At 38.1% G+C, this 18934-nt stretch overlaps 1 protein-coding gene across 11 annotated transcripts in view; it reads right to left on the reverse strand.

Annotated features, from left to right (window-relative positions):
- CLNS1A (chloride nucleotide-sensitive channel 1A) overlaps positions 1 to 18934 on the reverse strand; it is a 45212-nt gene that overhangs the window by 10358 nt on the left and 15920 nt on the right. For 5 of the 11 annotated variants that reach the window (XR_012015723.1, XM_072794764.1, XM_072794766.1 and 2 more), the window contains 3 exons: positions 18184 to 18291; positions 16896 to 17069; positions 11990 to 12079 (listed from right to left, as the gene is read on the reverse strand). Coding sequence is in view for 9 of the 11 variants with exons in the window: in XM_072794764.1 (XP_072650865.1) it covers positions 12012 to 12079; positions 16896 to 17069; positions 18184 to 18291 (350 nt within the window). In the remaining 2 variants the exon portion in view is untranslated. Of the gene's footprint in view, positions 1 to 7766; positions 9729 to 11370; positions 11411 to 11989; positions 12080 to 16895; positions 17070 to 18183; positions 18292 to 18934 lie in introns of those variants that run through there. The other 6 variants (XM_072794765.1, XM_072794769.1, XR_012015724.1 and 3 more) reach the window with 5 other exon arrangements.

Consider the following 18934-nt stretch of genomic DNA (forward strand, 5'->3'; position numbering starts at 1 on the left):
CTTTTCATTTAGAAGTTCTGGCTATAAGGTTAAGTGTATTTCTCTTCAAAGGTAATTCCATTATCAGGGTTAGAACTGAAAATAAAGAAAATATGGGGTGAGGGCAGCCCGGGTGGCTCAGCGGTTTAGTGCCCAGGGCCTGATCTTGGAGACCTGGGATCGAGTCCCACATTGGGCTCTCTGCATGGAGCCTGCTTCTCCCTCTGCCTGTGTCTCTGGCCTCCCCCCCCCCCCCCGCTTCTGTCTCTCATGAATAAATAAATAAAACCTTTTAAAAATAAAGAAAATATGGGGTGAGATCAGATCTATGTAATAGGGCAGCCCTGGTGGCCCAGTGGTTTAGCGCCTGCCTTTGGCCCAGGGCGTGATCCTGAGGCCCTGGGATTGAGTCCCACATCGGGCTCCCTGCATGGAGCCTGCTTCTCCCTCTGCCTGTGTCTCTGCCTCTCTGTGTCTCTCATGAATAAATAAATAAAATCTTTAAAAAAAAAACCTATGTAATAAACAATTGATAAATTGTCAGGTAATTTAAGTGCTGCTTGGTGATGAGCTTGTGATAGTTACTCCCATTACACCAGCCGAGTGGACTGAACAGTGGCAGGCTACCCAACAAGCCAGCCAGTTTGAGGATCATGGACTTTGACTCATGAACTTAGAAATACTAGTTTCTATTTTAAAAACCTCAGTTTAGGGATCCCTGGGTGGCGCAGCGGTTTGGCGCCTGCCTTTGACCCAGGGCGTGATCCTGGAGACCCGGGATCAAATCCCACGTCAGGCTCCCGGTGCATGGAGCCTGCTTCTCCCTCTGCCTGTCTCTGCTTCTCTCTCTCTCTCTCTGTGTGACTATCATAAATAAATAAAAATTAAAAAAAAAACAAAAAACTTCAGTTTATAAAATTGTGACAGTGGCTAAATACAGTTTATTTGGCCTGCACAATATTTTAAAATAAGTAAATAAAAAAAGCTAGTGTTGTAGTCTTTTTCACACAAAAATCCAGTTCTGGATTCTCGAAAAAACCCAAAAGATGTGGCAATGCTAGGCCTGAATCCTGTCATGGCAACACAAAATAAAGGCTGTTACCTTTAAAATGATACCTCTACCACTCCCTAGGTCTACCAACCATGAAACTGTGTTTCAATTACTGTTTCATGAGACTCTGTATTTAAGAAAAATAAGTATTAATTCATGAAAATACCTGGCTCTCTAAACTTGTCAGAATTTGAGACTATAGATGACACTGCTTCCCCTACAGGTCTCTGAGATGGTAGCTGTTTTCTCCATGCCACCTCTGATACCTGCAAGTGGAACAGGTTTCGCTCTCCTCGTGGCTGCTTCCCTTTGCTCCTGCTGTTAAAAACCTGTCAGCACACCACGCCATCTGCCACCTGGGTACTTCTTACTGTAGCACCTACCCTATTAGTACCCTCAATTCCCCCGGGGTCCTTTAAGAACTTAGTTCCTGTCTCAGCCTCTGTAATACCATTCCAGTTATAGTTCTTGAAGACTTCAATATCCATGAAGATGATCCTTTCAGTTTCTTGGCCTCTCAGTTCACTGGCTGAACTTGAAAGGTTTTTCATTTATTTTTCTTCTATTGTGCCTCAGCTACAACTTTGGTCATAACCTTAAGCTTGTCATTACCAGTAACTCAAACCCTAACCACTACCCTCTCCTGGCTCACTCATTCTAGTCACTCATCTCCAATAATCCTTCAGCCTCCATAGAGAACTTCTGCCCACCGATACCACTGCCTTTTCACATCTCTCACTCTTAAGTACTTCTCTCCAAGCAGCTTAAATTACACACTTGCAGAGAATCTTAACTCCCTTGTTCTTTTATCTCATCATAGTCACACGGCTTAACTACAGTCTAGATTAAACCCAGTTGCTTATTCCTTGTCTGCACCTGAAACTGAAATAGAAAAACAGTGAGATATATAGCAGGACAGTTCTTTCAGAGGTTGGCTGTAAATGGAAGAAAACGTGGGCAGCCACTGAAGGTGGAAATTAGGTCAAGAAAGAATCTTTTTTTAAGATGGGAAAGATCTTGGCATGTTTATATGCTGGGGGGAATGATTCAGCAGAGAGGAAACTGATGATGTAGGAGAGGGAGGGGAGATTTCCCAGGTCTGTATTTCATAATAGGTTAGTGAAGACAGAATCAAGTGCACAGGGGTTGGTTTCAGCTAGAGGCAAAGCTAGATCGTTCATAGCAGCAGGAGAAAAGGTGAGAATATATGCATACAAGTTAAGCAGATGTGCTGGGAGTCTTAAGTTCTATTTGCCTTTTCCTGTTTATTTTTTTAGAGGAGAGGTACAGGAGAAGGAGAAAGAGAATCTTAATTAAGCAGACTCACACACAGTGTGGAGCCCAACATGGGGCTCCATCTCACAAGTCTGAGATCATGACCTGAGCGAAATCAAGAGTCTGACCCTTAACCAACTGAGCCACCAAGGCACCACTTCCTGTTTCTTCTTGAAGCATTCTTATCAGGGCTTCAGCTCCACCATTCCACTCAAATTCTTGCCAAGGCCATCAATTACTTTCACATTGTTAAAGCAAGTTCTCATCCTTATTATCTATCAGCAGCATTTGATACAACTGACTGTATTCTCCTCCTGAAAATACTTCACTTCCACAAAATCCCCGGCTTCTCAGTTTCTTTTGCTAGTTCTTCCTCTTTTCCTCAAATGAAATGATAGTTTCCCAGGTCTTAGTTCTCTGAGCTCTTTTCTACTTATAGTCACACACTTGGTAATTTTATCCAGTATTGTAGCTTTGAAGCAACTATATCCTAATGACTGCCAAATTTATTTCCGCTTGTACAACTGTCCTGAATTCCAGACTCGTATCCATCTTTAATATTTGACATATCTACCTGGTTGTCTGATAACTCAACTTGATAAATGCAGCTTTAGTTAATTCAAACTGCATAGTTTATCCAGTCTATTGATGGGTATTTCTAGTTATTCACTATTAAAGCAACGCTGCTTGTGAACATGTGTTTGTTTTGTTTTTTTTTTTTAATTTTTATTTATTTATTTATGATAGTCACAGAGAGAGAGAGAGAGAGACACAGAGACACAGGCAGAGGGAGAAGCAGGCTCCATGCACCGGGAGCCCGATGTGGGATTCGATCCCGGGTCTCCAGGATCGCGCCCTGGGCCAAAGGCAGGCGCTAAACCGCTGCGCCACCCAGGGATCCCTGTTTCTTTAGCGTAAGTAGGCCTTCATACTTTGCATTATGGCCTACTAGCACAGTTTAGTCCAAGCCTCCATTTACTTACTTTTGCCCACATTACTGCAGTAATTTGTTTCTATTGTTTGAGTGATCCTATTAAAACAATCAAATTCATGCCACAGCTTTCTAGTTTAGACCTAACGGCATCTCATCCTCTAATTATTACAAAATTATAGATAACTGAGTGTGCAAAATATTAGTTTTATTTTAGGAAAAATTTTAGGAAATTTTATTTTAGGAAAAATTTTAGGAAAAAATACATATTTTAGGAAAAAATACATATGAACCAATGTGACTTCTGAGCTATACTGACATCAGTGCCCTATTTAGCAACTATCTGTGAACTGGTTAACATGTTATTTAAAAATGCATTGTAGCAAAACTGTACTAGAAAGCTAGAGCTAGAATGTATTATTGTAGGCATAAAGTACTGCCATAGAGAAATGCACACACGTGCATTAAAGATACACAAGAATATGTGCTGCATGCAGCATGCTTTAATAAGGAATAACTGGAATCTTAAATACCCATCAAGAGATTGGATGAACTGTGCTACAGAGCTGCCTGTATCAACTTGGCTAAACTTTTAGGATGCTAAGTAGGAAAAGCAGCTGGAGGATTCAGATAATGAGTGTGTTTTGTTTTGTTTTGAAATAATGAATTAGTTTAAAAACATGCAACGCTGGGACACCTGACTGGCTCAGTCAGTAGACCATGGGACACTTGATCTCATGAGTCAGGAGTTCAAAGTCCACACTGGGTATAGAGCTTACATTTAAAAAGAAAAAAAAAAAAAAAAAAAAAAGTAAGAAAAACCCCAAACATACAACTCAATACCACAGAGTATTTAGATAATACATGTGGAGCAAAATACAAACAGGAAATGGGCGAAAACCTCAGTCTCCCTCCTATCTCAGTCCCCCACTTCTCCCAGAAACAGCTATCACTACCTTCCAATGATATTCCAAGGATATTTTATATATACATAAGCACATGATACACATCATCCCCACTGTAATCTCCAGCCCTTTTTCTTCTATATAAATATCTTAATGTTTTTAACATATCTTGGATACATAAGGATCTACCTAATTCTTTTTGAGGAACAGTTCTCTATTATACAGATACACTGTAAACAATTGACCCAGGCCTAACTATAGACATTGAGATTGTTCTCAAGCCATTTGCTTTTACAAATAAAGTTCCAATTAATTTCCTTACATAGATGGCTTTCCCTAATGTGCAAATTTATTTATAAATTCCAAAAAAAAAAAAAGAATAAATTCCATTAAGTGGAGTTTCTGGGCCACACAATATTTGCATTTTAATTTGACAAATACTGTGCCCTTCAGTTTTTATAAAAAATCTTAACTTTTATGATATATAATCTTGATTTATTTTATTCTTTTAAGATTTGGGGTTGTAGCAGACAGCTATGTTTTTTGCAAGCCAACAGCCAAGCATCCTTTCTATTTGAGGTAATCTCTGTGAAAATCTGGGTAAAGGAAGTGCCCTCCCACTAAAGAAGCTGAAAGGGATAGAAACTCTTGTTTTTTGTCCCTAGCAACACAAAGAGTGCCAACCATAATGGTGACTCAAAGACATGGGGTCAATTAAGAAATCAATCTAAACGCAACAGAAGAATCATAGCATTTTATGTAGATCACCCTGAACTTTTTTATGAGCCTGGTTAATTCTGCTTTCCTACCCATTTTGTGAGCTATCAGATAGTGTTTTAACAATTTTTTTTCTGCTTAAATTAGCCAGATTTAGATTTACTTATGACCAGAGTTTGGGCAGATAATTTTAGTCATACTTTTACGAATATAAATTGCTGAATTATCCTCATATTTGCATTACATTATAAAGGCTCAGACTGCTATATTTTTGGGTAACCTTTATTTGCTTTTCTTCATAATCCTATCAACTATTTACTCCTGCTATTGATATGCCTGATACAACCATCCCTTTCTCCTTTTCTAACCTGTTGCATGCCTAGGAACTAGCTATTCAAGTATACTGGACCTGTCTGTAGAGTAGGAATAGAAACTTGCAGTAAAGGCCAAAAGGTCCTATAAGGAAAATGCATAAATTTATTCACATCTATTTTTTTTTTTTTAATTTTTTTTTTAAATTTTATTTATTTATGATAGTCACATAGAGAGAGAGAGAGGCAGAGACACAGGCAGAGGGAGAAGCAGGCTCCATGCACCGGGAGCCCGACATGGGATTCGATCCCGGGTCTCCAGGATCGCGCCCTGGGCCAAAGGCAGGCGCCAAACCGCTGCGCCACCCAGGGATCCTATTCACATCTATTTTGATTGCTCAGATTTTTAAATTTCAGATTTCTCAGATATATTCTAAGTGTGAGTTAACACTATCTGTAGCTTTTCTGTTATGAAAAGAATTACTACTGTTGTGTAATAATATTTTTGAGCCATTTTCTAGGCACTGTGGTTCCAAGTAGATTAGTGATTCATATAATTTTCATAGTAATAATTTAAAAAGTCCTAAGAATTAGCCTCCATACCCTGGGTTCTACATCTCTATTTTATTTTCTTTTTTTAAAAGATTTTATTTTTAAGTAGTCTACACCCAACATGGGGCCCAAACTCACAACCCTAAGATCAAGAGTACACACTCTGGGGATCCTTGGGTGGCTCAGTGGTTTAGAGCCTGCCTTCGGCCCAGGGTGTGATCCTGGGGTCCCGGGATCGGGTCCCACATCGGGCTCCCTGCGTGGAGCCTGCTTCTCCCTCTGCCTGTGTCTCTCAGGAATAAATAAAATCTTAAAAAAAAAAAAAAAAAGAGTTACACACTCCATTACTGAGCCAAGCAGGTGCCCTTATTGTCTTAAAATTATGGTTAGTAAGAAAACTTTTGACTAGGTTTACCGCTCTCCCAAAAGTTTTTCTGACTTCTCATCTGAAATTATGAAGTCCTCCATATTACATACTGGTTTTACTTATGCATATATAAGCAAAGTGAGATGCTAGTAAAAATGTTTGTTTCAGCTCCTTTGTCAAGGAATGGCAATAATTGTATTAGAATCCTCATAAGGAATTTGCTTAGAATTATTTCATATTAGCCACTGAGGATGAGTATCTTGATATAGATTCATCCATTCTAGAAATACTTTTCAAACAGGATTTGCACAAGAATGGGCTATATAGTAGGATGTTATCTGAAATCCTGCAGAAAAATAAAATTCTATCTAAAAAATCCAGTGTCAGTGTGCTTGGGCAACTCAGTTGTTTGAGAGTCCAACTCGTGATTTCAGCTCAGGACATGATCTCATGGGTCTTGAGATCAAAACCCCCTGTCAAGCTCCATGCTCAGCAGGGAGTAGTAGGCTTGAGATTCTCTCTTCCTCTGTCCCTACCCTTGCTCATGCTCTTGCACTCCTTCTCTCAAATAAATAAATAAATCTTAAAAAAAAAAAAAAAAAAATCTAAGGGTGCCTGGGTGGCTCAGTCGGTTGAGGGTCCAACTCTTGGTTTCGGCTCAGGTAGTGATCTCAGGATAATGGAATTGAGCATAGCAACTGGCTCCATGCTCAGCTGAGTCTCTGGGATTCTCTCTCCCTCTGTTTCTCCCTCCTCTTATCCTCAGTCTCCCTCTGTGGAAATAAATAAGATCTTTCTTAAAAATCTAGTATCTCTCTGAACAATGAGTAATCACACTTATCTTCTTCTAAAAGTAAAGAGCTATAAACCATGACCATCTATGCATCATCTCTCATCTTTACCAGTACTGACAAAGATCCTAACAAGATCTCAAAGTTCATAATGTACAAAGGTTTTTAATAAGCTTATTTGAAAAGTATTAATATCTAACTGATCTGAGAGAGGAGAAAACTGACCAGGATCATTTTAATGAATACATTTTCTTACTCTTTAAAGATTTTCAGTAAACTCTACACCCAATGTGGGGCTTGAACTTACCACCCCAAGATGAAGAGTCCTATGCTCTACCAACTGAGCCAGCCAGGCACCCCTACAAATCCATTTTTTAAACGATAGAATTTAGAACAGATGACTACACTAGCTTTTATGGATATTTTAGATGGCTCACAAAATGGGGGAAAATGTCCATGGCTTTTCTTTAAATTTCCTCTATATCAAGAAATAGGAAGCAAAACAATTACAATTAACACTTAAATTAAGCTCAAATAGAATCAAGAAATGTTGGTTTGGCTGAGCATTATGAATTTCATTTTTAAGACATCTGACCTGAGATTGCTTTTCACCTTCTATTTTCTTTTCTTTTTTTTTTTCACCTTCTATTTTCTTAAAGTAATGGGTGCAACTGACTAATATTACAGAATGTTACAGCTGGATCTTTGAAAGTCATTTAGTCTAGTCACCTAATTTTGAGGTGAGGAAACAGGCCCAGAGAGGTTTGAATACCTTGTCTGCCAAGCCAGAACTAGATGCCTGGTCTCATGCTTTTTAGATGACTGCATTACCCATACTATGAGCTGACCACAACAGTGCCTACAGAAACAGTCACAGAATTTCAATATTTTCTCAATATTACCAGAGCACTTTATTGCTTCACCAAAAAGTCATGAGGACAAGTTTGTATGACTTCAAAAAAGGCCCCAAATAGAATTTCTAAGATTGGTCTATGAGAATACCCTGACTGGTTACTGAAGAAGAGGTAAAATGTCTAGGATAGAATAAGTGCTGCTGAGATTGACAGCAGATACATTTGGGAACTTCCTGTATTGTCCACTGAAAATCCTGCAGTTAAGAGAGAATTTGCTTCCTTTCAACTGCTGATTAACGGTAAAGGTGTATGGTGTTTCGGAGCACAGGCTTAAAAATCATAGCTCACTATCTATATGACCTTATGTGTTATTTTACTTCTATCTGTAGTTTCCTCATCTCTAAAACGGAATAAAAGCACCTCTAACCTCATAAGGCAATTAAGAATATTATATGTGTAATGTATATAAAGAACCCAAGTCAGAGGCACCTGGGTGGCTCAGGTTGTAATCCCAGGGTCCTGGGATTGAGTCCTACATCAAGCTCCTTGCAGAGGAGATTAAAGAAGTTATCTGCCTCTGTCTCTCATGAATAAATAAATAAAATATTAAAAAAAAAAAGGAACATAAGACAATGGGTGATCCAGAGAAGACCTCAGTCAACTTCATCCATTTCCAAATGGCCTTTTTCCTGGCCTATAGAAACAAATCAGTATTTCTGAGAGTCTGATAAGAAAAAGGAAAATCAGCTTTTTTCAGTCTACCAAGCGGGATGACAGAAACCAAGTGAAACTGCTGAAAAGAACACTGGCCTTAGTGGTCACAAACTAAAGTTTAGCCACTAATTACCCAAGTGATTCTGAATAGCTTTTCTAAATATATTTTTAAAGTCCTATGGTATAGAAGGTCCAAGTATAAATCTGTAATTATAAATCAGCCTTACAAATACCCTGATGTTTGTGAAAACTAAAAATTCAGAGTTGATAAGAAATTACTCCTGATCCAAGTGGAAGAAACAGAAATCCCTTGGAATGCATTAAATCCTTGCCCTATAAAAAACTGCCAGAAACTCTAACTGTATTTTTAATCATTTCATGTTCATATTCTCAACAAAAGTCACACAAAAACCAACAAGACTCTTGTTTTTTTGACAGCCTTAATTAAAAGAAAACTTTTTTTTCATTAATGGTTTTAGTAAAGAATGAGAGCACAATAATATAGAAAACCTAGATTTATTTGTTAAACTATTACAAAGACAAAACAAGTATCATTGAAGTACTGTGAGGACTTCATCCCAATTTCATTTGTTATGGAAACTGACCTAAGAGGTTAGAAATTAAAGGCTATAACCTAAGAGGTTATAACAAAACAGACTGGTGAAACATGGTGAAAGAAGTAAAAGCTAATCAGAAGCATCCATATTAGTGGTATTTCATGTGGCTAGGATATTTCCCAAGAGGCTCTCTAAAGATGCCTAAATGAATTAACCTGGATCCCAAATTAGTAAAAAGACCCTAATCCCTGTGAAGAACAAGCAGTGGCCAGGATTTCTCTGAGATCTCTTTGTCTTTCTTTCTAAGGGGTAAGGGAATCCTTAGGCTCTAAAGGATATATCTTAGATTCAGCCTCCTTCCTTCCCATCCAGTCTACCTATGTCTTCAAGCACCTGCGCATTCTCACCACATAGGCCTGCCAGGTTACAGAAGATGCATATAGTGAAAGCAGGAACTATAGGCCTACTCAGAGGATACCTATACACAAAAGTTTTGGGTAGATGATAAACTACAAATACCCTCTTGGTTAAGTTAATTCACCTTTGTTAATAAAGGTCATAGTTTCTTCTGCTGGTGACAACTTTTTGTCTCAGTATATAGTCTGTCTCAAAAAAAGAACTGGTTCAGGTAAATTTTGGAGAAGGAAAAAGACTTTCATCAACACCCACTCCACAGTAGAAGAGGCACCAAGTTCTTTAGTCCTTTCCTAGTTATGAGCAGAATCTGAAAAACAAAAGATTTACAGTGTTTATAATAATAGCTATTATTTATTGAATGCCTAGTCAAGAGTGCCAGAGAACTTCAATATATCTTAGTCTTTGGAACAATCCTGGCAGGTAGTTTATCAACCCCATCTTCAGGTGAGGAAACAGAAGATTAAAGAAGTTATGTGCCTTATCAAAGGCACAGAAGCTGGTATTTGGTAGAGCTGTGATTCCACCACTCCTGTGCCTTGACTTCACCCCATCTCATGCACTAAGAGGTCCTAGTTCCATTATCTTGAAATTATTAATGGTTGCATAAACACTCTAATTATTCCTTGTTCATTCCATAAAGGCAAAAACAATTTTAAATGATTTGTATAAACTTTATGAATAAAATATCTGTCTATTCCAGCTGTAGCATAAAATGAATAGAAAACAGGGCAGCCCCGGTAGCTCAGAGGTTTAGCACCGCCTTCAGTCCAGGGTGTGATCCTGGAGACCAGGGATCGAATCCCACGTCGGGCTCCCTGCATGAAGCCTGCTTCTCCCTCTGCCTGTGTCTCTGCCTCTCTGTCTCTGTGTCTCTCATGAATAAATAAATAAAATAATAAAATAAAATGAATAGAAAAATCATCAGCTCATTAGAAAGTCTGTGGCTATTTTATGATTATTTCCCCATAAAATTACATTATAAGGAATCCTAAGAATTCTCATCAGTGAATTGCAGAAACATCTCATTTATGTAACCATTAGTGCCACAACAAATGAGTTTCTCACACTTCTGATTAATACAGTGGTGGGTATTCTCTGAATAGTCTTATTTTCAAGAAGAAATACATGAAAGCCAGAAGATCCAAAAAATATTTTCAGTTTCAATAAAAGTCACTAAGTGTTACTGAACTGAAAAAAATCAACGTGCTATGAAGAATATGGTAAGTAGGAAAGTGAGAAGAGAAGACGACCAATGTTGGCACTAAAAGGTTTCCCATACAGTATAATACTGAAGTACTGATACCTGGAACAATGAGATCTGAAAATTAAAGCTAACACAGTTGTAGCAATATGAACACATAATTTTGGCTAAATGCAAAAGAGACAATGATGGTTTTAAACTACATGGCTACCAAAGACAGAAATAAATGCTGGTGAAATAAAAAGAGGGATCTGACAACCTAACTGGATAACTTACAAGAGTTAATCAAGAGTCAAGCCAAAATCTATAAATCTTGCCACACTATTACCATATGCTTTCAAATAGAGGACATGGGCATAAGTAACATCTCAAAGACTAGAAGACAGCCAGTATTCAAGAAAATGCTACCAGGTCAGAAGTAGGAGGGCACTGGAGCGGGGAAAGAGGGACAATAATTTTAACAAAGTAAAAATCTTATAGCTCATAATGGAAGGCCAACTAGTCCTAGAGCTCTAGATGGTATGAACTAACCATACGACCTTCAGTTATTATCAAACATACAGCTGAGATACTCAAGCTGGCAAAGGACAATTTATTCTCAGAGTAACATGCAGCAAAGTCAGGGACAAACTTTAAGCAAAGAGAATGTGTCAGAGAAAACTGGCCACAAACTCTTAGGTCAGTCAAGAACGCAGTTATGAAGCAACTTAGGAAATGATAGCTTTTGGACAAGTGTGCATGGACTTACAGTTTGGCAAACTGGTCTTGAACAGTAAAGTGCCCAGGACCTTGGTCGTCCATTATTTTCAAAAGGAGGGAAGTTGATAAAAGATTATGATTAAATTAAAGGCTTAGATATAATCTAGAATTACTTCTACTTCCTCCCTAAATTGAATAGCAGTGAGCTGCAGCAAATCTCTGCTTTTGTGTTTTCTGAACATGTTAAGGTTTCAAACACCACAAGTGGGAAAAGGTGACTTGAGCAGAGCAGGACATGATCTCAGGCTCTGTTGCTCCCTACTAGCCAATCAGGGAAGCTCTCCATTTCTGAATGAGTGAATGTCCTTCTTCTGAGCTCACCGAAGATGAATCTTATTCTTTCATGCCTCAATGCCTAGCATTACCCGATGTCCAGCACAGTGCTTAACATGTGGTTAAGCGCTCAGTAAATGTTAACTTGAGTATCACTGTTTGCAGACCTTAATTCCTTAGAGGAAAAAAAAAATATAAGTCTCAATAATTTCAGAAATGGAGAACTAACATTTTTCCAAACTGCAAACTGTACAAAGTTCTCCTGAATTAGAAAAATAAAAATTAATTATTTCATGTGATTTTTCAAGTTCAGTGACAAGGGAGAAAATACTCACCCCACAGCAGCATAAATCATCTTCAGTGATCAACATCTGCATCCTCAAACTGTCCAGCAACTGTTGGTGTAGTGTCTACCTCCATCCCATCTGAAAAAAAAAAAAAAAAAATCAACTGCTGAGCAACAGTCTACTGAACTCTTCAGATACCTAGAGGTTCAACCTATACATCAACCAGAAAGAAGCTAGTGCCCTCTGTTGGTAACAGCTATTTCTTTCTCTTATGAAAAAGGAGGAATAAACCAAGAAAACAAATGCCACCTGTACATTTACTTTATAAATTCTTAACCTCAAAACTAAAAGAACATTAGATAAGTTTTAAATGTAGTGAGCATCAACTATTCCCTCTTCACAGAACTGTGCTGGGTATTTACTGTGTGACATCATTACTATTTTAAGATTTTATTTATTTGAGAGAAAGAGAGAATGAGCGAAAGGGGGGGACAAGGGGAGAGGGAGAAGCAGACTCCCTGCTGAGTTGGGAGCCTGATGCAAGGCTCCACCCCAGGACCCTGAGATCAGCTGAAGGCAGATGCTTAACTGAGCCACCCAGGCACCCCATTATTTTTATTTTTAAAGGTATGAAAGTCCTAACCTCACAAAGCTGACAACATAATTTGGAGAAAAGACAAAGTAAGTAGAGTGAGGTTCTTGCTTATCTATTTTCCTCATTTTATAGAGGGGAAAAAAAGTGTGTGTAGGGAAAGACAAGGAAGAAAAAGCCCTCTGAAAAGAGTTGTTTACAGCTGCTTTCTCCATATCCACACCTCCCACTCACCCCTCAACTCTTTAGCCCAACAACAGGCCTCTGCCTGAGCCCCCTAGCACTCTACCACCTCCACATGCAGCAGGGCATGCACATGTAACACATTTCTAAAGTTAACTCATCTTTCCACATAGAAATTATTCTCTTGGGGCACCTGACTGGTTCAGATGGTAGAGCATGCGACTCTTAATCTCAGGGTCGTGAGTTCAAGTCCCACATTAGGTGCAGAGCCTACTTTAAAAAAAGTCTCTTTCCAGTCTTACTGAAGGATACCTCTTACCTGTGCAATCCAGAAATCCCTACCACATTAACTTTGTTGCTTTTCTCTCTTAAACATCTCTCAAATCTGTTAAGTCTTTTGACATTCACTGCCACTACCAAATGTAGGCCACGATCTCTCTCATTTAATTTAAATCACAAGTTACTTAACAGCGTTTTTCTTCTCTTTCCTCCAGTATTTCCCTCTGCAATCATTTTTCCACATCATAGCCAGGGTCATCTTCTGCAATACTAATCAAACTAAAAATTCTTCACTTCACATTCTCATTGGCCTACGCACTAACATGGAAGTTCTTTAACAAAGCTTTCAAGTTCCTTTAAGATATAACCCTGTTCACTCCCCCACTTTTATCTGCTGCTATAATAACTTTCTCTTCAACACTCAGAATTCCAGACATAACGAACTACTTTCAGTCCCTAAAGTTGAATGGTCTTTTGAACTCCTCCTGCACATAGTTGATCTCATTACCTGCCTCTCTCTCCAACCTGTATGCAATCCCCCCTCACCCGGGTCACTTTTACTCCTCTTTCAGATCTTGGCTCAGATGTCACTCCATGAAGCTTGAATTTAACTATCCAGGTTGGGTGAAGAGTCCAGCCTCATTCCCTAGTTTCTCAAGCTTCCCCTATAACTTTATGCTGTATCACAATGTACTGTAACTGCCTAATTAGTTAATTTATTTTTCTCTACACAAGAATGCTATTGATATGAAGAGAGTAATCTCATCTCTCTTGGGCACTGATGTATTTTCTATACCTGCCAGAGTAGTTCAATAGGCACTTCTTACATAAATAAGTATACGAGGCACTGAATACCACAAGGAGATAGGATGTTTTCTCAGTGCAAAAAAGATGGTTTTATTAAAGCATGGGGAGCAGGATTCGTGGGTAGAAAGAACTGTGAGAGGGTGTGTATAAACTGCAAAAAGACTGAAATTTACCAAGACAGCAGATCATAGGTGTTCGCACCATAAAAAAACATTAACTATGTGAGGAGATAGGTATGTTAATTAGCTTGGCTGTAGTAAATATTTCCCTATGTATATGAAAACATCATCTGGCATATCATACCTTAAATATATAATCTTTATTTAAAAAAATTTAAAAAATAAAATCAAATTTCAAAAAAAGAAATGCACAGGTCAAACAAAATAAGTAAATGGCAAAAAAAAGTGGCATGGGTACTCAGGACTTTAGAAGGTGGTATAGGCTAAAAAAGTTTCATATACAGACAACTCTTTGAATACTAATAAGGCATAGGAATAAAAGTCCAAATTTCATTTAGCAAAAAGTATTTGTGATCTTAAAATCATTTGCTATAAAGCATTAAATAAGAAATTTTACAATTAAAAAAAAAACCTTCAGTGTAGAAAGAAAAGGCTTTTCAACGTCCAAGGACACTTTCTTGTTAATCACTGTAATAAAAAGAAGGTAACATCTTGAATTCTTTCACCTAAGAGTTTGGTAGAACACTAGAAATCATCTGAGCCATTTCACTTTACATTAGAAGCTCACCAACCAGGACTTAAAATGGAGAGGATACACAAGGAATAACAATGTGACCCAAAGCTTAAACTTTTCCAAATTAAAGTATCCCAGGACTTCAGGGTTCCCAGGTCAACATGCCGTATGCATGAAGATACCGATCACAGCATTATGACAGAAACTTACAATGCCCAATAAAAGAAGAACTAGGGGTGCCTGGTGACTTAGTGGTTAAGCGTCCAACTTTTGATTTTGGCTCAGGTCATGATCTCAGTGTCCTGAGATCAAGCCCCATGTTAGACTCCACACTCTGCAGTGTGTGTTTGAGATTCTCTCCTCCCCTTCTGAACCATTCCCTGCTTGCATGCTCTCTTTCAAATAAATTAAATCTTTAATTAAAAAAAAAAAAGAAAACCTATGGTAACCCTCTTTGAGAACATTCTGCACCTCAGGGTGCCTGGGTGGCTCAGTTGATTAAGCATTTGGCTTCAGCTCGGGTCATGATCCCAGGGTCCTGGGATTGAGCCCTACATCAGGCTCCATGCTCAGTGGAGAGCCTGCTTCCCCCTCTCCCCTTCTGTTCCCTTTGCTTGTGCTCTCTCTCATATAAATAGATAAAATCTTAAAACAAAAAAACAAAACCCCAAAAACACAACATTCTACATCTCCAAAAATTAGAAGTGGTTAAGACTCTAGAGTAACATAAAACACTAGTATATATTAAATACATGTAAGGTGCAAGAAGTGCTTATAATAAGGCCTGATGTATTGTTTTTTAATTTTTTTAATTTTTAAAGATTTTATTTATTTATTCATGAGACACACACACACACACACAGAGGTAGAGGCAGCGGGAGAAGCAGGCTCCATGCAGGGAGCCCGACGTGGGACTCGATCCTGAGACTCCAGGATCACACCCTGGGCTGAAGGCGGGACTAAACCACTGAGCCACCCGGGGTTCCCCTGATGTATTGTTTTTTTGCATATTAGCTCATTTAATCCTCTTACCACTTATTAGCTATTTGACCTTATGCAAGTTACAGGATCTTTCTGTGCTTCAGTTTCTTCATCTGTAAAATAGGGATCGTAATAACATTTACCACAGAGTGTTTTTGGAAGGATTAAGTGAGTACACATGTGTAATGTGATTAAATCAGGTCTGGCACATAAGAGCTGAGTGTTCTCAGCTACTCACTCAGTATACTACTCAGTGTAGCTGAGTGTTCTATTGAAAATAAGTAGGAACAAGACTGAAGATATCTGGGGCAAAGGCAAGGTTGTTTCTTCAGAATTAGAACTTTATATGGTGAGTATCGGGCAATCACTGAGGGGGACTTCCCTATATGGGTGACCACAGAGTATTCTCAGAAGATTTAATGGCACAATAAGTTGGAGGCAGGAATGACTGAAGCAAAAAATTACTATTATAAATCTAGTGTGAGAAGACAAGAGCCTATGACTGAATGAGAGCAGTAATAATAGCAAGGAAATGTGAAAGTCATTTACATGAAAAATCCATGGGACTCGGCATTGCACTGGAGCAAGGAATACAAAGTAAAGGCTGAGTCAAAAAAGAGTACTTGAACATTCTGGTTGAAACAGGATACTCAGAAAAGCCAACCAGTCTAACAGGGGAAATAAGAAGCCTATAAAGTAGAGACAACTGAAGTGAATTTGAAAGCCACTTGCTTAAGGTCCAGAAGTTTGCCACAAAACAAGAACCCAAGTTTCTTGAATGCTGCCTAGTCCTTTTAATCAATTGACTATTCTAGTTTTGCATATATCATGTAGGAATTCATTTCAAAAATAAAAATGTTAGGGACGCTTGGGTGGCTCAGTGGTTGAGCATCTGCCTTTGGCTCAAGGCCTGGTCCCAGAGTCCTGGGATCAAGTCCCACATCCGGCTCCCTGCAGAGTGCCTACTTTTCTCTCTGCCTACTCTTTGTGTCTCTCATGAATAAATAAAATCTTTGAAAAAATAAAAATAAAAATAAAAATTGCAGCATTGCAAAAATAAAAATTGCACACACACACATACACATACATAAGCATATGTGGAATATATTACTGGATATGTAACAGAAAACTTAATAGTGGTCTTTCAAATATAACTACACTTGATTTTTCATTTCTTCTCTGCCTGTGCCCATTTACTATTTTTGTAGTTGAGGGGGAAAAAGGAAAAAAAAATAGAAAAGAAAAAAAAGTTCCATGAAAATTCCCATTCTATGTATTTCTAGATTTGCTTCCTATACTGAGTTAATTCTGAGACTTTTCTGTCTTAAGAATTTCCAAGAGAATTCCGATCTCTCTATAACTTCCTTTGTTGACCAAATAAACATTTGACTTGTTCACACTGAAAGAAAGGATACTCACCTTCATAATCTCTGATTGAATCTTCTGTCCGGACTCCAGCCATGTTATATTGGCTGCTCACAGACTGAGAAAGCATTCCTTCTAATCTCTCCAAGGTGGCTTGGCCTTCTGCTGTTAAATGGGATAATCCTTCTTCATAGGTATAAAATGTAGGGATGTCCCCCTGCCCTTGTTCTAAACAAATAAAATGCTTTTAAGCTATTATAAAGCAATTAGAAAAACATGGATAATTAACAATGTATTTATTGAAGATAAGGTACAGTTTTAAAAGGTTTCCAGGAAAATATTTTCAATATTCATTTAATACACATACATAGGTCATCTGTTGAAAATAAAAATACAAAGAAAATGTCTCTACCCTCTAGAATGAGAAGAGATTCCAAAAGATAATGAGCCAGAAAATAGCAATTCTCAAAAAATCAAATGTCCAGGGGACTAGAAGGAAAAGAGGGTGTTCCTAAGCCCAGGAAGTCTTATGTTATCCCAAAGTGGGAATTGACAGGTGAGTGTAAACTGATTTCATACTAATTTGTACTGATGCTTTTCTCTGTATTAAAATATATGCTGCTCCTTTTAAAAACTCAGAAATTCTGTTAAATGTAAAAAAGGTTAAAAAGAATCATTCAAAAATCTCAGCGACAATAAAAATGTATTTAGATATATGATAATTCCAGAACGGAGTTTGTCTCAGGCCAGGAAGTAGGTACATATGGAGGAAAGGACTTTGGACAGGCAGACTGGTGGACATGAGAGCAGTGGGAAAAAGAAAAGAGAACAGTAGGCACCTCAAGTTACAAGACTCTACCAGGCTAGTGATGGTATTCTGGTCTGGAGGAGGCAAAGAGAAATCATCTTAGATAAATGAAGTATGGTTCTGGGGGGAGAAAATGACTTTGATAGTGAGTTGTTTGAAGGAATATGTTAGGTAAGGATGATAAATGATGATAAAGGTTTCAAGTGGTGGAGGCTTGTTCTCTGGGAGCAGCTGCATCAACTTAAAAGACACTCCCAACCACCCATTTTCCCATCTACTGTTTTTTTTTCCCTTCCATTTATCTCTATCCATTTTCTGCCTCCAATAATACATACTTTTTACCCTAAAGCTTGGAAAGCCCATCCATTTTTCCAGTTTGGCTTAAACATGGATTGTGCCATTCAATTTTATTAATAACCACACTATATGGGTATTTAATACAGAGATATAAAGAACTATAATCCCATACCCTTAGTACAAATAAATGCTTAAAATGAAACATACACACATTAAAAAAAAATCTGTTTCACTAACCATGTGCTTCCACATCATATTCTTCTCCATCGTAATCATCTGAATCTTCATCCTCAGGATCAGGATGCAAAGCCTGGCATTCACACATTGCAGTGAACATTGCCTCCACTGAAGAAGGAAATTAAATTGTAATAAACATTCTTTTCTGGTCAGTATAGAGTAAAAATTTAATAATATAATCACAGTGCAAATAAATCCAATGGGTAGACAAGAAATATACCAGAGTCACTATTTACAAAACCTGCCAAATTCCAAGGAGAATTGATCTTGAAAAGTACTTGATGGCAATAGACAAGTCACAAAATAGTAAGAGTCATTTTAAGATAATGTTGAGATCTCTTCATGCCTGGCTGGATTTTCTGAGAAAAGGAGTCAGAGTCTTGGTCAGACTGCTGGCATCAAGGTGAAGCCCCTTTCAGTTGATAGGGCTCTTTTCCTGCTATCCTGGCATCTTCCACTTCGGAATTGCCATGACTCCTTTCCCTCTATCTGGTAAGATTCAAAGTTAACAGCATCAGGTCAGTAAAATAACCAGATCTCTCCATTCACAAAACACACCAAATAATGTGGCGTCTCCTATACTGTTACCACATTCACTATCTTTGATATTTATAGGTATCTGGTCCTCAATGATATGACAGATATTAAAATGAATAGAAAGGCAATAGAAAAAGCAATAGAGCAATAGAACAGAGGTAATGAGGGTAAAGGTAAATGTGTGTGTGTATATGGGGGTTGGAATGCTTGGTAA

The sequence above is a fragment of the Canis lupus genome, chromosome 23 (assembly GCF_048164855.1).
Source record: "Canis lupus baileyi chromosome 23, mCanLup2.hap1, whole genome shotgun sequence".
Classification (NCBI taxonomy): domain Eukaryota; kingdom Metazoa; phylum Chordata; class Mammalia; order Carnivora; family Canidae; genus Canis; species Canis lupus.